The 20,522-nt window shown below is 41.2% G+C and overlaps 2 protein-coding genes across 2 annotated transcripts; one reads left to right on the top strand and one right to left on the bottom strand.

Moving 5' to 3' along the window:
• The first annotated feature begins 111 nt into the window (after positions 1-111).
• Positions 112-3,312, top strand: LOC104926752 (rho-related GTP-binding protein RhoB). The gene has a single exon (XM_010740683.3). It carries the CDS (start codon positions 315-317, stop codon positions 903-905), a length of 591 nt encoding a protein of 196 aa, XP_010738985.1. The 5' UTR covers positions 112-314; the 3' UTR covers positions 906-3,312.
• Positions 3,313-4,999: 1,687 nt separating this feature from the next.
• LOC104926780 (apolipoprotein B-100) lies at positions 5,000-19,169 on the bottom strand. Its single transcript, XM_019266464.2, has 26 exons — positions 18,969-19,169; positions 18,608-18,652; positions 18,248-18,360; positions 18,008-18,153; positions 17,750-17,897; positions 17,182-17,334; positions 16,834-16,958; positions 16,390-16,475; positions 15,844-16,294; positions 15,628-15,742; positions 15,381-15,527; positions 15,080-15,291; positions 14,750-14,969; positions 14,479-14,637; positions 14,193-14,396; positions 13,909-14,076; positions 13,496-13,701; positions 13,138-13,305; positions 12,902-13,032; positions 12,597-12,798; positions 12,327-12,499; positions 12,040-12,215; positions 11,825-11,940; positions 11,326-11,699; positions 6,509-11,205; positions 5,000-6,388 (listed from the first exon to the last, which is right to left on the bottom strand). The coding sequence occupies exons 1-26, from the start codon at positions 19,021-19,023 to the stop codon at positions 5,279-5,281; spliced, it is 9,900 nt and encodes a 3,299-aa protein (XP_019122009.2). The 5' UTR covers positions 19,024-19,169; the 3' UTR covers positions 5,000-5,278.
• Positions 19,170-20,522: the final 1,353 nt, after the last annotated feature.

The raw sequence follows: 20,522 nt of genomic DNA on the forward strand, positions 1-20,522 counted from the left end.
GGCTGATCCTGGGTCGGGTGTATCCTCGTGGTCCATGTCCCTCCTCTACATAAGGAAACCCGATGAGATCCAATCACCTCTTCCTTTACAAACTGTGATCTCACCTCCCTATTTCCGATTGGATTGCTATATTTAGGAAACCACCCTGCGCTTTATAAAGAGATCGCAGTTTGTTACTGGTAAATGTTCTGGAGTTTGGAGACGGGAGCGGCTTACGGGCAAACGTGTGTCCTGTTTCACTTAGACTAGTATTTAAAAGCAGCGAGCGTCTTTTGGATGCGAACATTGCAGCGAGAGCTCGGAGAAAGACACGAATGGCAGACATACGCAAGAAACTTGTGGTGGTCGGGGACGGCGCATGTGGGAAGACATGTCTGCTGATTCTCTTCAGCAAAGACGAGTTTCCTGAGGTGTACGTGCCGACTGTGTTTGAGACATATGTGGCGGACATAGAAGTGGACAACAAGCAAGTCCAGCTCGCTTTGTGGGACACCGCTGGACAGGAGGACTACGACCGGCTGCGCCCTCTCTCCTACCCGGACACCGATGTCATTCTGATGTGCTTCTCCGTGGACAGCCCGGACTCGTTGGAAAACATCCCTGAAAAGTGGGTCCCTGAAGTTAGACACTTTTGTCCGAATGTGCCCATTATATTGGTGGCCAACAAGAAAGATATGCGCAATGATGAAAACGTAAAGAACGAGCTGTCCCGGTTGAAGCTGGAGCCAGTGAAAACGGAGGATGGCCGGGCCATGGCCATGCGCATTGGTGCATATGACTATTTGGAGTGCTCTGCCAAAACCAAGGAGGGGATCTGGGAGGTGTTCGAAACTGCAACACGAGCAGCCTTGCAAAAACGGAAAACACCATCAGGAAGTTGTCTCAAATGCTGTGTTTTGATGTGAAATCTGTGCGGACCGTGACGCACATAGAGACAGACAAGACAGACAGGACGTTTCCACCTCTGGGATATGTGTCTGAACATGTACGGGCAGTGACCACGCTGTGGATACTCCCTTTTTGTAATCAGACGACCTTGGTTGAACAAAATTTTGACTACAAGTTGTTTTGAACACACGATAATCATCTGGTATCTGTGTGTGAGATGCACTGGTTACAGCGTGTTCTTTGTGGGTCACAGGATCCGAACTGACAGGTGGAGGGGTTGTAAGGACAAACTGCTACATTTCAGTGGACTCCTTATTTAACCCCTGTGTAATGTGGCCTGTTTTTCAAGCCAAGATTTCAATTGCTTTCTTTATTTTGTGTTTCATAGTGTTCGCATAGGCCACTGCCTCACTGCCAAGGTTATACTCTGTGATAATTGCACTTGTTATTTATGTTCACTCTGTATTGGTATCTGACTGTAGCCTATTTTAGTTTTGCATTGCACGGCACCTGAACACTACTAAACAGACATGGCTTAAGTTTACAGAGACTCAAAATCAGTTGTCTCAGGTTGGTTTAGGTGGTAGCAAGCGGCAACATCCGTGGCTGTGAAGTAAAGCTGAAAAACTGCAGTTTCTTGAACGGCCATTTGAGGCTGGCTGCAGAACGTCTCCATAAGTCCCCATGTTAAAATTTCCAACTTCACAGCAGAAATAAACATGTTTACAGTCCTGGTGGCTAAGGTGACTCATTATAGGCGGAAATTGTGTGTTTAGAAACAATGAAGGAATAAAGTTACACAGATATGTTGTAATATGAGGCGGCACCCTCACAGCAAGATAAACTGGTTCGAACCCCCATGCATGTTGCATGCTCTCCCTGTGTGGGCATGGGTTTTTTTTCTTGGTACTTTCTCCTACAGTCCAAAGACATTGACTTAATAGGTTAATTGGTGACTTTAAATTGCTTGTTGGTGTGAATGTGAGTGTGAATGGCAGCTTGTGTCTGTGTTCCCTGTGTATCCCACCTCTTACCCTAAGATGCTGGGATAGGCTCCAGCCCCCACGACCCTGATGAGGATAAGCGGTTACAGAAAATGGATTGGAGTGGATGTTGTAGCCTGTAAATAGTACAACCAGCAAAGGAGAACAAAATGCCTACAGTGCATCTGAACCAAATTATTTTTAAGCACATACAGCATCTCACCATTTCTTTTCTAAACTCTGAGCTATCAGAGGCTGACTCAAAGATCCACTTGACATTTTCTATTTAACTACTGCTCCACTTACAGTGATGCGGGTGACATTTCCAAGAGGAGATTGAGCATGTGAGATGGTCAAGCATGTGAGTGTTTTGCTCAGTGAGACATGTTGTTTTTTTTTTTTCAGGAAGTGTCATGAAAACAAGAGTGGGCTTTGTCAGAGCTCTATGAGCCAGTAGCACACTCTCATATGGATTAAGCCATCTGATGGCAATTAATTAATGGAGATGTATCATGTGTTATTAAAACCACAATCGTATTATTAATACACAGACTGAAACAAAGTATACTGCTGACTAAAACACTAGACAAAAACTAAATGTAAAATAGTACTTGGTTTGTTTACAGCATTGTTGAGAGACACAAAAAACTGATTTAATGTCTTCCGTATTATGACCATGAATGTACCTCAAATTTATTTGGTCTAAAATATTGTTGGAGCTTTGTAGTGAGCAATGGAACAACATTGTATTTGAGCCTATTTTTCCATAAATTCAGCTCATGTTTGATCAGTGTCTCCACAGAAGTGTTCGGTTTCTGTGTTCTCACACGATGGTGGGAGAGCTCGTTCAACTGACAGCTATGAACATCAATTACAGAGACTGTTGTCACACCGGGAATCCAGGGTAAAACTCTGGTGAATTCACAATGCAAGTCTTTTTTTGTTTTTGTTTTTTTGTTTTAGTGATAACTGACTGAGACAAAAAGCTCAAATTCTGCTTTATACATGTACTTTTCCTGTGGTTAGTTAAGATAAATCAGAGTTTAGAAGAGTATCTTTTATAAATCCAACCAGATTTACAATGGTGTAAAAGTCACATTCCTCCCTGCCTTCTGTTGCTGGGCTTTTTGCTGACTTACTGGACAGGAATGCATTGTGCTGGACTGGTTAAATTTTCCCACACTGGCCCCCCTCATGTGCCTCCTGATTTCCAATGTTGTGAGGTTATTATTCACTGATCAGACAGTGCAGTTTCCCTCTTTTTCTTTATTTTACTTAAATAAAAAACAACTATGGAATCATGGATATGAACAAAGCTGAAAAATGTGCCAAACATGTTTGTTAAGATACATTTTTGTGAGGAAAAGCAATACAGAATGTAAGGGAACAAAGTGGTACTGTTTGGGGAAAAAGTCAATAAAAGAGTCAATGTGTGTCACTACCTCCACTTCTCCCTTCTTTTGCCTCATTTTCTTACACTAAAGACAAATGATGTTTGTGTTTGTTTCCAGGGATTATTTTCAACTTGAACTCTTGAGGATACATTTACCCATAACTATAATAAAGGCCTTATTATCAGTGATGGAGAGTAACATTTACTAAGTAGAGTTTTGAGGTGTTTTCATTTCAGGATTCTTACTCCACTGCATTTGTCTGACAGCTATAGATTAGCTGCAGATTATTATTGTACATACAAAACATATATGATATGATATAAAATAGAATGCATGCTTATGTGTGTAATAGTACGTAACACAATCAATGGTTTCATGCATCAATAATGAAACAGTTAAGATCGTGGAGTGTGTTGAATACCTCAGACTTACCCTGGACAATAAACTAAACTTTGATCAAAACACCACTGACATCCACAAACTCACACACATCACACACCATGCCTTCAAAATCACTGGTCTCTCCACCTCCAACCTCTCAGACCTTAACAGTAAAGCCATTACATGCAGTATAGCACATGACTCCAGCCTCCCATCTGGTCACAGATACAGGTTCCTGGCCTGTAAACAGACATGCTATGGCAGGAGTTTTATTCCTTTTGCCAAGCATCTCTGAACAAAACACCCCAGTAACTGTTGCACTTCATATTTATGTTCACTTTGTATTGGTATCTGACTGTAGCCTATTTTAGTTTTGCATTGCACGGCACCCAAACACTACTAAACAGACATGGCTTAAGTTTACAGAGACTCAAAATCAGTTGTCTCAGGTTGGTTTAGGTGGTAGCAAGCGGCAACATCCATGGCTGTGAAGTAAAGCTGAAAAACTGCAGTTTCTTGAACGGCCATTTGAGGCTGGCTGCAGAACGTCTCCATAAGTCCCCATGTTAAAATTTCCAACTTCACAGCAGAAATAAACATGTTTACAGTCCTGGTGGCTAAGGTGACTCATTATAGGAGGAAATTGTGTGTTTAGAAACAATGAAGGAAAAAAGTTACACAGATATGTTGTAATATGAGGCGGCACCCTCACAGCAAGATAAACTGGTTCGAACCCCCACGCATGTTACATTTACCTGTATGAATAGTTTTATTTAAAAAATTTTAGATTTCCAGCATGTAGCTGATACTTGCTTTTATTTTAACTGAATTCTTATTCTCTTATATTAATATGAATACTTCTTCCACCATTGCTTATGGTTATAGCTATCATTGGGAAAATGTATCCATGTTTTCCATGAATGAGTTTTTTGTTTTTTTTTACTTAACCTTCAATCTGACTTTGTTCTCATTGTTCTATGGCAAGGGAGCTTGTGTGTCACACAAGCTATTTGTACCTCTGCTAAATTTAGACTTGTGGATACAAATGAATCATATGACAGGGGTGTATACTGAGAATTGTTAAATTACATCACATTGTGACTTTATTCAGTATGTAGTTTTTAATGAGCAGTTTTATTTGTATTATTTTTTAAACTTTAAGTAAAGCTAAAGTGCTTCATGTGAGCAAAATGACAATTTATGCAATGTAGCACCATCATGGAGGAATTATTATTGTAAAAATATATCTATCATATTACCTTTGCTTACACTTTTACTATTATAAGCCTTTGAGGATGTTAGAGCACAGTTATTTATATTAAAGAAAATATATAAGAAATGGGCAGAGATGTGTGCAGTACAAACTGTCTTTATTGATGGTCACATATTGTTTTTTTTAAATAGTACAAGACACAAAGCGAGCACAGTAGGATCAAAACAACTGGGAGTCAACTGTGGAATAACAAACAAAATGAATAATTTCAAAAACAGAGTAGAGAGACAAGAATCCGGGTGCAGAAAACACTTGTTAGCATGCAGCTTTGTATTTTTTGGAAGAATAGATTTACTGTTGTCTTAAATGGTTACACAACAGAAAATAGAAACACTGTTAGTCATGGTCAGTTAGTTGAATTAGGCAGCAAATGGGAAAGGAATGTCGACCTCCATCTGTCTGTCACCTACTCTCACAAATGGTTGAACAGCTTTGCTTTTCTCCTTGAGGGTCTTAATGACATTGTTGTGGTAAGCATTAACACGTTTTACCATTACATTAATCCAGGACTGGATGTCAGCTTGAAGTTGTTCAGTAGACACGCTAGCAAAAATGGTCTCAAGTTTAGCTTGCACAGATTTCAGATATGTAATAACAATTCTTTGGACCGCTTTAACCTGCTTGGTAATATCAGCCAGGATACGGGAGTTGATGGCATCATTGTATACATCATTCACAAAGGTGGTGAGCCTCTCTACATCCTGAGATTTTATGGTTTGGAGCAACTTCTCACTTTGTTCAAAGGTAAACTGCACGAATGCAGAGAGTTTGCTAATGATATCTTCCAGCTTGATATCCCCCAGTTTCCTCACAGTCACAATTACTTGGTTCTGAATTTTCCTCAAAGCTTCAAGCAAGTCATCAAGAATTTCTCTTCCCCTGACAATATGGTTAGAGCCAGGAAGGGTGAATTCAATGGCATTGAAATAATCAAGAACTGCTGTAAACATGGAGGAAAAGTACTCTGGAATCTTTTCAACAGCCTCCTCAAAGACTGCGACAACAAATGCACTGGATTCCTGGTAGATCTCAAGACCAGACATCCTACGCTCATACCCAGGAATCTGGAACGTGGTGTCTCTCAGGAATTTCACAACAGCATCAAAAATAATTTCAACTTTCTTTTGGTACCCTTTGAGGATCACAGTGGTCTCATCTGTGATAGTTGCCAAAACACTGTAAGGATATACTGCTGGAAGATTGTCAACAGCCCTCTTGAACATCATTTTACCCTGTACACTAGCCTTCTCATAAATATTCTCAGCTGTCAAAGCAAGTCCATAGATGAACATAGATGTCATTTCACCAGCATCTCTCGCCACATTCATGGCTCTGGGCACCTCTTTCTTCAGTCCTAGCATCATCTCATATGGCATCTCCATATTCCAGGTTGCCTGAAGGTTCAGCTTCTCAGAGTTCATCACAGACATTTTCAGACCTACGATATCAATGTCTGTTGTTGGCTCAGACTGTGGGAAAAAGTAAACATGAAACAAAATATATATTAATAAAATATAAATACACATATTTACATGAAAACACAATCAAAGGCGATTAATGAGTAAACAAGTAAACAAACATTCACTTACTGGGTAGCGACCATAGAGTCTTGCTTTCACTTGTGCTGGGCGCTTAGTCTGCATTTGAAGTGCAATGAGTCCTGCAGATGGAGTGGACATAGAGACAACAAGGCCTTCGTCTGGATTGCCAGTAATCTCCTGGTAGATTTCCATATTCAGGTTAGGAATGTTAACCTTTGCTGAATTGGTGATGGAAGTATCTACATTTTCATAACTTAGGTTGATGGTGCTTTCATGGTTTCCCTCCAGCATTGCATGTTTTGCAGACAGGGCAGAGGCCATTCTAAGTCCACCGACTGTGTTCACGTTGGTGGTGCCCTCAATCTTACCAGTCAGGAATTCAAATTCAGAGGATGAGGAAGCATCAAGCTTCATGATGATGCTGTCCTGGTTAAGGATGCTGGCATCAGTTTTGAGCGTGAGCATTGCTGTTTTCATGGTGAACTCATAGGTTAGATCACCCATTACAGGGATCTTGATCTTCTGGATTTTGGGCAGAGTGATTTTTGGAAGAGTGAGCTTGCTGAGAGCAGATGGGACATGCAGAGCAGGCATTGTGATGAGAGTGACGTCAGGCAGGGGAATGGTGAATGTGGACACCTCAACATTCATCACTGGAACTTTGTAGGCAGGGACTGTGATGGTTTTGGGCAACTCAATACTATATTTTTCATACTCTGCTCTTGCTATGTCATAAGATGAAGCCAGCATGGCAGCAGCCTTATCCTTGCTGATGAGCACTTTCTTGTGCAGAGTCTTGACATTGGTGTTAATGACATTGATGAGTGGATCCACATTAATGTCAATGGTGATCATCTCAGGGTTCTTCTTGTACTTCAGCCTGGAGTTCATGTCAAATGTCTGCTGAGTTGTGGTCAGGAAGTAGCTCAGACCAGTGTCTTCCCACAGTGAATAGTCTTCGACTCTAGGTGTCTTCATGCCAACGAATGGAACAGTTATTGCAGGAATGGTAATTGGCACCTTCAGTACTTCCAGGTCTGCTACTCCATTAATCTGAAAATATATGTCAATTTCTCTATCACCATTATCCATGGAGAAGTAATGGGAGTATTTGTACTGGTTAAATCTAGCCAGACCTGTCCAGCTAGCTTGTAGAGCTTCAGAGTTCAGGGTAAGAGAGATGTCATTCTGGAGATCCATTTTTCCAGACAGGCTGAATGGCAGAGCAACCTTGACATTTCCCTTATTCTTGGTGTCAAACACAAGCTCACTAGGTGTAACTGAAGCCATCACAAAATTTGAGATAGTTCCCTCAATCTGTTCAACAAGCTCTGCACTGTGTGAGGCAGTGAGATCGATAATCAGGTCTCCAGCCTTAGCCTGGAATTTGACCTCTGCAATGCTGCCCTTCATGAAGGGTGTTTCTGTCTCAATCTTGGCATCAAGAGTCACGTGGGAGAAAATGCACATATCAGCAACCACATTTTGATTCATTTTAAAGTTGCTACTACCTGTTGCTCCAGTGAAAGTCACTTTAGTTCTGTGGAGATCCATGACCACCTCTATGTCACTCTTGTGGGTTGCCTCATCTGAGAATACCTGAACTGCATATTTTCCATTGCCCAGATTGTTAATGGTCAGTTTGGCGGTGCCAGCCTCAAGCTGGAAAATAGTCTTTTGATTCACTGATGTTTCACTGAAGATGGTCAGGGATGGCATGTTGAGAGTGTGTTTGTAACTAGTCTCTACAGTGGCAGAAACTCCATTTTCCATGGCAAAGAATGCATTATTGACTAACTGTGCAACATAGAGCTCAGTGTTGGCATTTGCTGTAGTTTCAGCAGAGGCTTGAGCTGACAGGCCATAGAGAGTCATTGATCCCTTGTGGTCAAGTGTAAAACATGACTGGTCAACTTTGATGTTCTCAGAGATAGACAGACGACTCATCTTGGGTGCTGCAACATGAGCACTGGCATCTACACTGAAGTCAAGGATTCTCAAAGTAGATGTAGCCTTTGAGTTAAGGTTCATTTTGAACTCTGGTGTGACTGATGTAGTTGTGGTGTTCTCCAGGTCAGCAGTGGTACTGAGTGTGTAATGAGGTGAGCTAACTCTGAACTCTCCATAGAGTTTTCCAAAACAGGGAATCTTGCTCATATCTACCACTTTCTCTTTCAGCTCCACAGTGAATGTGTCATAATCAAAAGATTTGATTTTCTGGACCAATCTCATGAAATAGTCATTCATGTCATCAATCAGCTGTCTGAAGTCAAAGGAATACAGTTCGTTCACAAGCTCCTGAACAGGTACCATAACTCTTTTGAGCAAAGGCTGGATGTTAATTGACCTGACAGCAGCAAATGCAGACTGAATCTTTTCCCTCACCTGGTACTGCCTCATAATTTTAACAACCTCATCCATGATGGCTCCAATTATCTTCTCAACCTCATAGCTGGAGAGGATCTCCTCTACTTTGGCATAAATTACATTGAACCTGTTAGCAATGTTATGCTTCTTGATCCAGGCCATGGTAGCATCCATCACTGATTTCAACACATTCATGACTTTCTCAGTTGGGAACTTGGCTGTCAGGTTGATCACATAGTTTTCCATTGAGTTGATAAACCTCCTCAAGTCTTGGACAAAGAGGTTGAAGTCAAAGTTGTCAATGACCTCCTTCAGTTCTGACACTTTGTTCTGAAACTTGGCACTGATCTCATACCTGGTGTTGATGTCTTTCAACATCTCCATGCTCTGGTCCATCATTCTCATCATTGTGGTCTTTACACTTTCAATAACTGCAGGCAGATGCTCAATAAATGGGATCTGGATAAAATGACTGTCACTGTTCTTGTCATACTTCACAAATGCAGAAATGGTGTAATCTTCACTGGCTTCACTGAAGAGAGGGGTTGTGGCAGCTCCTGTCACCTCAATACCAATCCTCTCTGCCTTGTTATAGGCACTAATTCCTTGATCAAATGTATGCTCATTTACTTTGGATTTCATCTTCAGTGTGACACTTTGCTCTTGGAGGCTCAGCATGCTATTGAACTGGTTTTCCATGTTGGTCTTGACAGGTGTTCTGCCTTCCAGTTCATGTGTGGATGAGGCTCTGTACTCAAATGAATGTGTGAATAGCATGGGTTCTGCTTTCAGGAGGAATTTGCTATATAGTTCACCGCTGTGCTGGCCATACAGATACACTTCACCATCTGTGTTCAAAACGGCATCAATGTTCAGAGTGAAGGGTGCAGCAACAGTTTTGACTGTGCTGTCTAGACGAAGAAGTGGTGAGTTCAAGTTAGCCACATTGTTGAACTTCATGGTCAGACCAGAAACCTCCATATCAGCGGTATGCGTCATGCGAGTTCCCAGGAGTTTACCGTTGGTATTGTATCTTGCAGAGAGGACCATGTCAGCAAACTTGACTTCATAGGTGTGCTTGAGCTCTTCCTCTGAGAAGACTCCTGTCATTGTTCCGGTCAGCTGCATGTTGTAGGGCTCTGCCCTGAACTGCGCATCATTCACAAAGTTAATCTCCATGATCTTCAGGTCATTTTTCGCAATAACCGAGGCAGTAAAGCGCTCCATGTTTACTGTGATGTCATGCATGTAGGAGTTGCTCTTGTCAAGGACGCTGTTAGTCTTGGAGTTGAGGGTAAACGATCTCAGTGTAAGAGACAGTGAGTGGCTGTTTTCGGTTCTCATCTCATTGAGAGATCCAACGATGTTGTTAGAGAGGATCAAGCCATCTTCATTCAATCTGAGGTTCATTCTGTTCCTGGTGTTGATATCAAAAAGGTTACCCTTTAGGATGCTGTTGAGATATACTTCTGTACTTGCAATTTTTCCATCAAAATTGAGCTCAGCCTTATTTTCTCTAATGCCTCCCTTGGTGATGAGAGACACAGTGGCACCAGAGGCATCAACTCCACCGTGGAAAACATTCTCAAAGGTCAGTGGGCTGTGCTGAGCTGTTGTTGTACAGCTGGTGGTCAGGCCATTCCTGTTCAGGGACAAAGTTGCCTTGTGAGAGGCAAGGCTTGAAAAGATGTTCAAGGAAGCATCAGCATTGATCTCCAAGCCAGAGGGGTTCATGGACCCAGTGAGCAAAGAGTAGGCACGGTTTACTGTGTCATCAGCTTGATTCTCTATCCTGAGGCTGACCTGTTCTTTAGAGGCAGAGAACTCAATCTGGCTACGCATCATTCGCTCACTAGCCTTGGTCACAGAGTCAGAGTGGATGGTAAGCTGGACATCCTTGTAGCTAAGACTCATTTTGGTGGTGTGCTTAATGGGGTCACTGATCATGTTGGTATTTGACCCAATCAGAAGCTCTTCATTTGCATATGATGCTGTGATCTTGTTTGAAATCTTCAGGATTTCAGAGTTCACTCTCAGATTACTCTCCAGTCTTGCTTCTTTCTTCTTTGGCTCAACAGAGAAGGTGTAGAGATAGGTGGTGCTAGCAGTCATGGGTCCAACAGTCACACTTCCATCTGTGTTGATATCTCCAGAGAGCGTGTTTGTATCTAGGACGACCTGGGTGGTAACAGCCAGAGAAGTCTCCAAACCCAGAGGAGTGTTGGCAAGCACATTGTACTTTCCTGTTGACATTACATTATCTGTGACAGCAATGGTTTCTAGCACATTAAATTCTGTGTTCATGAGCATATGTTTCAGGGAACCACTGGCCATGAATTTCATAGTTTTCTCCGCTGTGTCAGTGATTTCTGTAGCTCCTTTAAAACAGACAAAACAGTGAAATAATAATTAGTATACACTTTTATGTTGTTTCTCTTGCGTTAAATAACAAACCAATAACTTCTTATTATTTTTAATTAATAAAAACATTAAATTACCCTCAGTTGAGAAGGAGAGAACCTTGATTGGACTGTCAGCCAGGATGCTGAACTTGGCAATGTAGTTAGGAGACTCTGCAGTTTGGTTACCAGCAGCCACGGTTGCCTCCCAATTATAATAGTTGCTGTTGACCTTGGCAGACACTTCAGCCATTCCCATCAGAGGCAGGGTGAGATCATAGTCAGATGGGATGGTAAAGGTGGGGATTTGGATCTCATTAGAAGCCAACTCCATGTCCAGCTGAGGGATGGAAATGCGTGGGGAGGTGACCACTGCAGGGATCCTAAGCTCCTCAGATGATTTGCCTCCAAGAGGCAGAGGAATGCTGATGGTCAAACGGTCCTGGTTGAAGCGGTATTTGAATGTGCTTTCACTGGTGAAAGGACGAACATTTGTTAAATTTAAAACAGACATTCAACTGGAGAGTAAACGTTAGTTATTTCACTTAATTTTATCAGGATAAAACTGATGAAATTATTAGACATGGGGTTTACTTACAGGTTCATGAATAGGTTTTCAGGCATGGAGGGCATTTCCACATTTGTCATTTTGTTCCTCAGGGTCTGAACATAGGGAACATCAGTTGTGATCTTGTCCATCCAGATATTGCTGGCCTGAGGGAAAAACGACACATTTTTAATGCCCTAGTCTGGAAGATGTAGAGCTAAGTCAAAGTCTGCTCAAATATTTAGAATGATAATATTTTTTCTCACCTCAACTGCCTTGTTGACAATATGACGCAGTTTCATGTCAGTCTTGACAACCTGCTGGTCCATGACATCCTCCCCAAACTGCATGAGCCAGGCCTGGAGAGCCTTAGTGTAAGGCACCAGGAGCTTAGTTTCAGCATTCATGTTGGACATCAGCTGAACCTCAGCCTGGTCTTCACCTGATATATAAAATATTTAGCATTTTAATTTTACATGTGACATCTTCAGACTAATGCCTGAAATCATAAATTTCTGAAGTCCATTAACATTATTTTCTTAAAAGGACATACCATATTTGAATGTGACTGCCTGAACAGAGGTGGTCTCTGGCAGCTTGACATCACTTTTGATCTCCATGGCGAGTCCGTCAGCTTTGCTCATGGTAGCAGTGATGGCGGCATCAGTCTTGAGTGAGGGGACTAACAGCTGAACCTGCAGCATGCCATCAGTCATGGCCTGAATCCTGTGATTAATAAAACATGATGCGTATGTAGCTTTAAGTAAGATATATTATTTATTGACAACGTGTTTAAACAAAGTTTGTGGCTGGGTTCACTCACTTGGCACGGCCAATCAGAGAAAGCTGGGGCACGTTCTTGTTGGAGATCTCAAGGGTAATGGATTTGCCTTTGGCACTGCTGTCAGTCATGCCAATCTTAACGCCGGCCTCAACATCAAAGTCAGGTATCTCAATTTGGGTGGTGAAGACATTCCTGTTCCTGTTGTATTTCATGGTGGCTGTAGCCTCGGTAGGCTGATCACCTTAAGTGACAAAAAAAAGTTGAAAGAAACTTAATTTTCATGAAATGAAAAAGGAGGTTGTGGCACGTAAAAAAGTCAGTTTTTCATTATCAGATGCACATACCCTCAGCTCTCAGGATGAACTTCACAGAGTCAACCTTGTGGCGACCGTCCTTTCCTTCACTGAGGAGTTTGTAGGCGATGGTGGCTGTGTACTCAGAGACATCATTAGTAGGCTTGATCTCCAGATTAAACCTTGGGTGAAAAAAAGTTTATGTCACTGATAATATTGTACTATGTACTCTGCAATTGCTCATTAAAACTGACATTATAATCCCAGATTTGTCAAAAAAAACTTACTTGTTCTCTCCATTCAGAGGGAAGTAAGGAGCATCAGTCTGATCACCGGTGGTGGTAAGTGTTTTGGTGCAGTACTGGATTCCAGAGAAGAGAGGTCTGCAGCTTGCTTCACCTTCTGTGCTTGGGATCATTGTAGCCTGATCAGCGCCCACAATCAGCACGTTATTGCTATTTCAAAGAAAAAACATTAGAATGAGTTTCTATCCTCTACTAATGTTGTTAAACCTTGAAGAACACCTGCATGTGACGTACAACAGGTTAATGAAGGGAAAACACAAAAAACAAAACTATATACTACAACAATGGCACAAAACAACTTTATTTATTAAGTGAAATATATAAATGTTTTTAATGTTACCTGATGCTGAAGAGCTTTGTGGTGTCTTGTGGGGCCGGGATGGAAAGCTTGACCTGGCCCTGCTCCATGCTGATCTTTGCATTGAATGTGCTCTCATGGTACATGTTGGTGTGCATCTCAACAGCGGCCTCAACAAATTCAGGGACCTGGACTCCCATCTGAGTCACAAACTCAACTCCAACAGAGGGCCTGAACAACAGCTCATTCTGCGAATAAAACATGGATCACATGAAAATAAATAGGCTGCAGAGACATGAAAAAACATAAGAAATGCAGAGCTACATCATACAGCTACAACTGAAATCTCAAATAACTATTCTGCTACCTATATTGAATTATTATTATTACATATTTGAACGCTTTTCACAGCATTTGATTAAATACTTTTTTTTATAGAGAATTTAAAAATTTACCATATTTTGAGACATGCGAATGCCTCCCACTGCGCCAGGAGTAAAGGTGCCAGACAGAGCAAATGTCAGAGGCAAGCCAGATGCTGTTGGCATGATGAATTTGTTGTCCATGAAGATGTAATGGGCAAAGACCTCATTCTTCGTTGTGGCCATCAGGTTACCCATCATCTGGTAAAAAGAATCAACAGTCACTTTGAATTCTGTCTTGCTCTGGTATAGAAAAAGGTTTGTAATTTGTAGGACATGTATTATATTAAATGGATAACAGGAATATAGAACAGTACCTTAGCAGGAATGATCTTCATGAAAATTTCTGCATACATCATTGCATTTCTTGCAACAAATTCCAGATCGCTGCCCTTGATGTAGCCAAACTCAGCTCCCAAGATCCTCAGGTAGGCCATGGCCTCTGGAGACTCCTGACTCTGCAGATCTTTTATCAGTTTGTTGAAGTTGCGAACAATTTCTCTCACAAGATTTTCAGGAACCTTGGGAAAAAAAATTGTGTTATGAGTAAAAATGATAATTCAGACTGAGAGTGTTTAATAGTGATAATTAAGATATATATACCTTGCGTCCTTCTGATTCCTGGGTAAGAACCCATTTGTCCATTTCTGGTACTTTATCTACAGCCCAGTACAGAGCCTTGCTCAAAGTGTCAGGGAAGAACCCGTTCTTTCCAAACAAAGCATCAATGGTTGGCTCAAAGCCCTTTCCTTCCATGCCAACCTATTGGAAAAAATGACACAAACAGATTCAACACCAGTGTAGGTTTAGTGTGTTAAATTCTGAATCTTGCAGATTTTTTGAATTTGGCAAAAATACATACAGTAATACATACCTCCCAAATATTCATGCTGAAACCAAAAGCTTTCAGGGTAGTTTCTAGCAAGACCTCCCTTGGCAACTGGTTACTGGGATCAAAGATAACGTTGCCCTGAATGCTGGCCTGCATGTTCTCATGTGCCACGCCCAGCTTGTAGTTGCGAGACTTTGTGGTGTAGTCGCTGTGTGTGGCAACGTTGGTGTCCTGCAGGGCATCCATTATCTTCTTACCGAGCCTGGGGTAATAATAAAATGTAAAACAACAAATCAGCTGAATGTATGCAGTCGGGTTGTTAAATAACACAGTATGTCCATTAAATAAAGCATGAATTGCGCTTCATCTTACTTTTGGGTCTCTGAATCAGTGGAGGAAATGATGTTGAAGATGTGGGAGGTCACAAAGGACTTGATCTGTGCATTCTGTTCTGACTTAAGCAGCTTCTTCACCATCTCAATGTCACTGTCCTGGGGATTCCTCATCAGGATTAGGTAAGCTGCCAGGCGCTTCTGCACAGCACCCTTGGGGTACTGGCTGACCCTCTGGAGGTTAGAGCGAACCTAGATAGAAAAACAACAGTTTTTTTTACTGTAATTCATGAAATGAAAAAAGAGGATACTGTTCATCTGTGAAGGGGCATGTTGGTTACCTCATCTGTCACAGTCATGCGTCTGAAAGCCTGGATGGCAGCCAACTGCACAGACAGTGTGGTTGCAGGCTGTCTCATGCACTTCAGCAGGGTGTTCTTTATAGCAGGGTCAGCAACGTCCATTGCATCTCCCATGTTGCCAATGACCTGGATGGAATAGTATAGACAATTTGAAAAACATGAAACGGAAAGTTGCTAGTAGAGTTATATTTTTATAAGTGATTTACAGTCACAGCTGGTTACCTACCCTCAGTGTCAGGAAGATCAGATCTTTGTCTCCAGCACAGTCTGCTCCCAGGAGAGAAGCCATCAACTCAGACACAGCAGTGATCTCAGGGGTGACGCCCTCAGCCTGGTAAAGCCTAGTGACATTGTTAGACATTAGCTATATAAAACAGAAACCACCACTTACTGATACAGTACAGAGGAAGATTTTAAAAAGATGATATGTAGGTATACTTACTTCCTGACTGCATTGCTCAGGGCATACATGATGGGTCTGCTCTGCTTGTTTTGAGCCATTGCCAGCATGTCTTTCACCATAAGGCGGGAGGGGTTAGGCATCAGGCCCAGGGCGTAGACAGTGGCATCAACCTCAAGAGAACTTTCATCAAAGGTCCTGAGAACCTTCAGCATGGCGCTGGTGCATTCTGGGGTGCCGCACTGAGCGAGAGCTTGCCATGACAGAGACATGGACATGTCCATCATCTCAAGAACAGCAGATTCCAGGGCATCAACGTTAAGGCCACGCAGCTCAGACACCAGGCTGTGGAAGAGGCTTGCACGCTTTTCTCCCTGAGTGGTACTCGGCAGGTTGTTCAGCTGCTGGAGTGTGAGAATGACAGAATCCTTGGTCTGCAGAGGGAGCTTGTCGTCAGTGACGTCCATGGATAGATACTTGAGGTTGTTCTCACCTGCACGGAATTGTAGCACAAAAAGTAAGAAAATGCTGAAAAGTTTAGCAGACTGTGTAATTTTACAAGGTATTTTTAAAAAGTGAAATACTCACTGTGGTCAAAGATTCTGTCATTGATCTTGGCAGTCTCCCTCAGAGTCACAGTCTGCTTCACCACGGTGGAAATTCCATATTCGTTCCTGTTCGCAGAGGAAATGAAACATTATCAGCAAACTGGTCATTTGATATCAGCAAACTCTGTTTGTTTGTTTGGAACTTTTTGGAAATAGGGGCCAGTTAGGAAAACAAAATGTGCAAAATCCTAAAGTGTATTTTATATTTCAAGCAATTCAATGTTCATTCTACACAAATAACAATTCAGACATTTTCTAAAGCATGTAGAAGTTAAGACATTCAAACAATTGTGCACAAGTAATGAAATAAATCACATTTTCAATTTGTGCTCCGGGCAACTGGCAAGTATGGCCCTCTTAAGAGGGTCTAAAAGACTTTCATTGATACTATATTTCGTGCATACGTCATTGTTTTGAGACATACTTGTAGGAGAGGGGCATGAAGATGTGTTTCTCTGTGCAGACGCCACGGGTCATGTGCTTCTTTTGGTTGTCAAACTTGTAGTTGCAAGTCTGGGTGCTGCTGATCATCTTGGACAGAGGGTAGTTCTGATGGTAGAAAGACAAAATCACTGTTTATTAGAACATAAACATAAATAATATCATTTTATTAAGATTTTTTATTCATAGAATGCTTATCATTACCTATACTTTTTTGTGTTTTTAAATCCTATACACAATCTAACAAATCTTTGGATTTAGTTTGTGATGATTACAGTATGAGGTATGAGTTCAGTGTTTAGTGTGTTCGATACGTTGCTTCATCTCATACCATGCCAGTGATGAGGGCCAGAGGACTGGTGTCCTGCCTACGGGCAAAGAAGGAGTCACATTTAGAAAGATCCCTGCTGACAGTCACATCGGTGGCAATGTCCTCCCTGGTGTTGACGGTGAAGTCGGTGGGGCAGACTCCATGCACAGAGGCCTGAAAAATAATGAGAGGCATTATCAATACTGAGGATGTTGGAAACAATTAAACAAAACCAAAGCTGAAAGAGCTGACGTGATAGACGTGCTTTTTGGTCCTTCAGCAATCTCCCTGAAATCTGATTATCAATTGATCTGAAAGATTGCCCCCACCCATTATGAGAGCAGGTGATGCCATTAGCAAGATAAAACTTATCTAGGACTTTGACCTGCAGATGAAGTGAGTCATTGTGAGGACATGATGTTACAGGAGTCTGGTTATCACCTTTGGTTGGGTCAGCTTATCTACTCTTGTGCAACTTGTTTATCCACACAGTCCACATCACAAACAGCATCAAAATCTACTTCAGGCGGAGACTGGCCTGAATTGACTGGTAACATAAATAACACAATAAAACAGTCAGGGAAGCTACCATTTTCTTGTTCCTCTCCTCTTCCATTACTGGCACGATGAGAGCAGAGACAATTCCCCTCTTGATGTTCAGGATGTTGACAGGCTCATCTTCCTCAGGGTAGAGCTTGACTTCAGTCTGTCCTTCAACTACGATCTTCAAGGGGTATCTGTTGACGAGAACAGATCATCATTAATAATGATCATTTTTTTCCTTTGCTGTTTTTGGACTAGATACTACAGATACATTTTCTGCTGGAAACATTATAAGGCGACTTACTTGGCCATGGCAGTTTTGAAAGTCTGAGTTTTAGCAGCAGGACGATACACTGCGTTCCCCTCTGCATCCACACCAGAAATCTCGCTCAGAGAGCACTCTGTTGTGCGGAGGACGAAGCTACAGGTCTGGGGAACATCAACTTCAACCTGTGCAGCGAAACATTTTTTAGTACTACTGTCTATTATTCAGGGTCACAAGACTATTTTGTTTGTGGGAAAGATCAGTGCTGAAAAAACATACTTTGCAGGAGACTTTGGGTCCGCTCTTGTTGTCCGTCGCGCCAGTCACACCGTTAAAGTTCTCAGCTTCGTAGTCATACACAAATCGCCTGAAGTTCTTGAATCTTTTGGCCACTGAAAAATGAAAAAGTCAAACAGTCGTTAGATCACTGCAATGTTTATGTTGAATGTTTATACACTGCACTTAGATAACCAATTCATACTTTATATACATTTAAATACTTTAAATGGTAGTTTAAGACTAAGAAAACATGAAAAAATGATTACTGAAATGTTAGCTCATCAAACACATCGATAAAACATTTATTAAATTAAATTACAGAATTATCTAAAAATGTTTAAGATTAAAAAAGAAACTCACAAAAGCAAACTGGAGATTGTTCCTCAACACTTCCCACATCTTGCTCTGTACAGGACAAAAGAAATTGTTTACTCAGGCCATTTTTTAGCCAATTTAGTCATTTAAAACATTTTGAATAGCAACTAATGAAACTAACATGACAAAATGAAAGCTTAAGTACCAAACATGCTATTAAATATAATATAAATATATTATAATAGTTATTTATTTGCCTTAAAACAGCAACATCTCAGCTTATTTACACAAAACCACAAACTAAACACTCACTAAATCTTTTCTCAGATATATTCACACATAAAATACACACAAAATATTACATACTTAAATTCTATCAGCTTCCAAATAAAATCGTAATACTTACGGGCAAGTGTGTATGTGCCCAAAAGCAGCAAAAGGCAAAGCTTGATACCCCCCATGATGGGCTTAAAGTAAAGCTCCTGGAAGGCTTGAGTTAAGGAGAGTCCTCCTCTTTCTGTGAAGACTAATTCTTCTCTTACGTTCCTCCGGCTTTTATAGTTCTTGTGTCTTTACTGTCCTAGGACGTGCAAATGTGTTGCCCTGGTTCCAAAGTCTGAGCAGTCCTTGTGGCAGACCAAAGGTTATAACGTTCCACGACTTGTCTGTCAGCACTGGGCGGAGGTGGGGGCTGTGTGATTATGTCCGATTACATCTCTACAACATCTTGTTTTGTTTTTTTTGTTTTTTTTTAGGATTGTTTTTGGGGAGATGAGGCTGATCCTGAAGGTGGCTTTAAGAGAAAAAAATATATATTAAAGCTTATCATTAAAAGAAATCACATATGTCTCAAAAAACATTTCTAATCAGATACATGTCATATAATAGCTCATATATCCTGAATCACTAACTTTGATTGCTTGTTTGTTCCACTCAAAGGGCAGTGTGCAAGTAAATAAATTTGATAATATCAGCAAGGTAAGGAGGTTTATTTTACTTCTTTAAACTCAAGTTATGTGTGCTGTTTTGTTTTTCACAAAGTGTTTCGAAAGTCTTTTCAGAGGTGGGATTTCAACAAAGGATTTCAAAAGGATGTAAATACTCATACTCATACTCTGTCCAATACTCGGCCTTTATTGAACATTATTTAGCACAAAGGTTACACTATAGTGTCCTTTTAAACTTCCACAAATACGTGAAGACCTCTTACAGAAAATTACGTGAACCTTTACCCCATGACTGCTGAACAATGTGGATTATACTGACGCAGAATCGAAACCTGAGTCACCTGCAGCTTTTTGTCAGTACTTGTGTGTGAGTGTGCGTTATCACCACATATGAGAACATGCCTTGAAGCCGCACTGGCTCTTTTATGACACGTCTTTTTTCAGGCTGTTCCATACCATGCTGATCATCACATTTTAAATACTGTGAACAAACAATATCATGTTTTATTACAGCATGATAAGCACATGCATAGCAGATAATAATGGCTGCATTCCATTTAGTTCTTGAGCATGCACTACATGCATGCACCAGGGCTGTATTAGTAGTGTAACATAGTTTAAATTTGAGTTCAGATTAAAATGATATCCGGGACTTTTAAAACCCTTGCTGGCATTTGTCTAGTATTCCCAATAGCTTAATTTTGCTGAAACTACATGAATATCTTTTTCATCAAAAGTTGGCCTCTAGTATGTTTGGCTTAATAACTAACTGCGTCTGGGACACTGTCCCAGAGTGTCAGATTTACTGTGTGGATAAGGTTCATTAAGCCAATGGCCTCTAACACTGGCTTCAATGTTCCAGTCACTTATGCTGGGCAATAGACAAGAGAATTTATAGAAAGTTTGTTGTTATAAAAGCTGGTGTCTCAACACTGGTATCTTAACATTCATGACTAACCTTTCACCTCCTAAGAGAACTCTATGACAGCTGTTTGATCGGGATTACAACAGAG

The sequence above is a fragment of the Larimichthys crocea genome, chromosome XI (genome assembly GCF_000972845.2).
Source record: "Larimichthys crocea isolate SSNF chromosome XI, L_crocea_2.0, whole genome shotgun sequence".
NCBI lineage: Eukaryota > Metazoa > Chordata > Actinopteri > Sciaenidae > Larimichthys > Larimichthys crocea.

Excerpts from the sequence above, each read along its gene's own strand:
- LOC104926780 (XM_019266464.2), bottom strand. The coding sequence starts at position 19,023 with ATGGGGGGTATCAAGCTTTGCCTTTTGCTGCTTTTGGGCACATACACA. Across the intron at positions 14,638-14,749 it reads TCAGCATGAATATTTGGGAG|GTTGGCATGGAAGGAAAGGG; the intron begins GTATGTATTACT and ends TTTTTCCAATAG. Across the intron at positions 13,033-13,137 it reads CCTCTGAATGGAGAGAACAA|GTTTAATCTGGAGATCAAGC; the intron begins GTAAGTTTTTTT and ends TTTTCACCCAAG.
- LOC104926752 (XM_010740683.3), top strand. The coding sequence starts at position 315 with ATGGCAGACATACGCAAGAAACTTGTGGTGGTCGGGGACGGCGCATGT.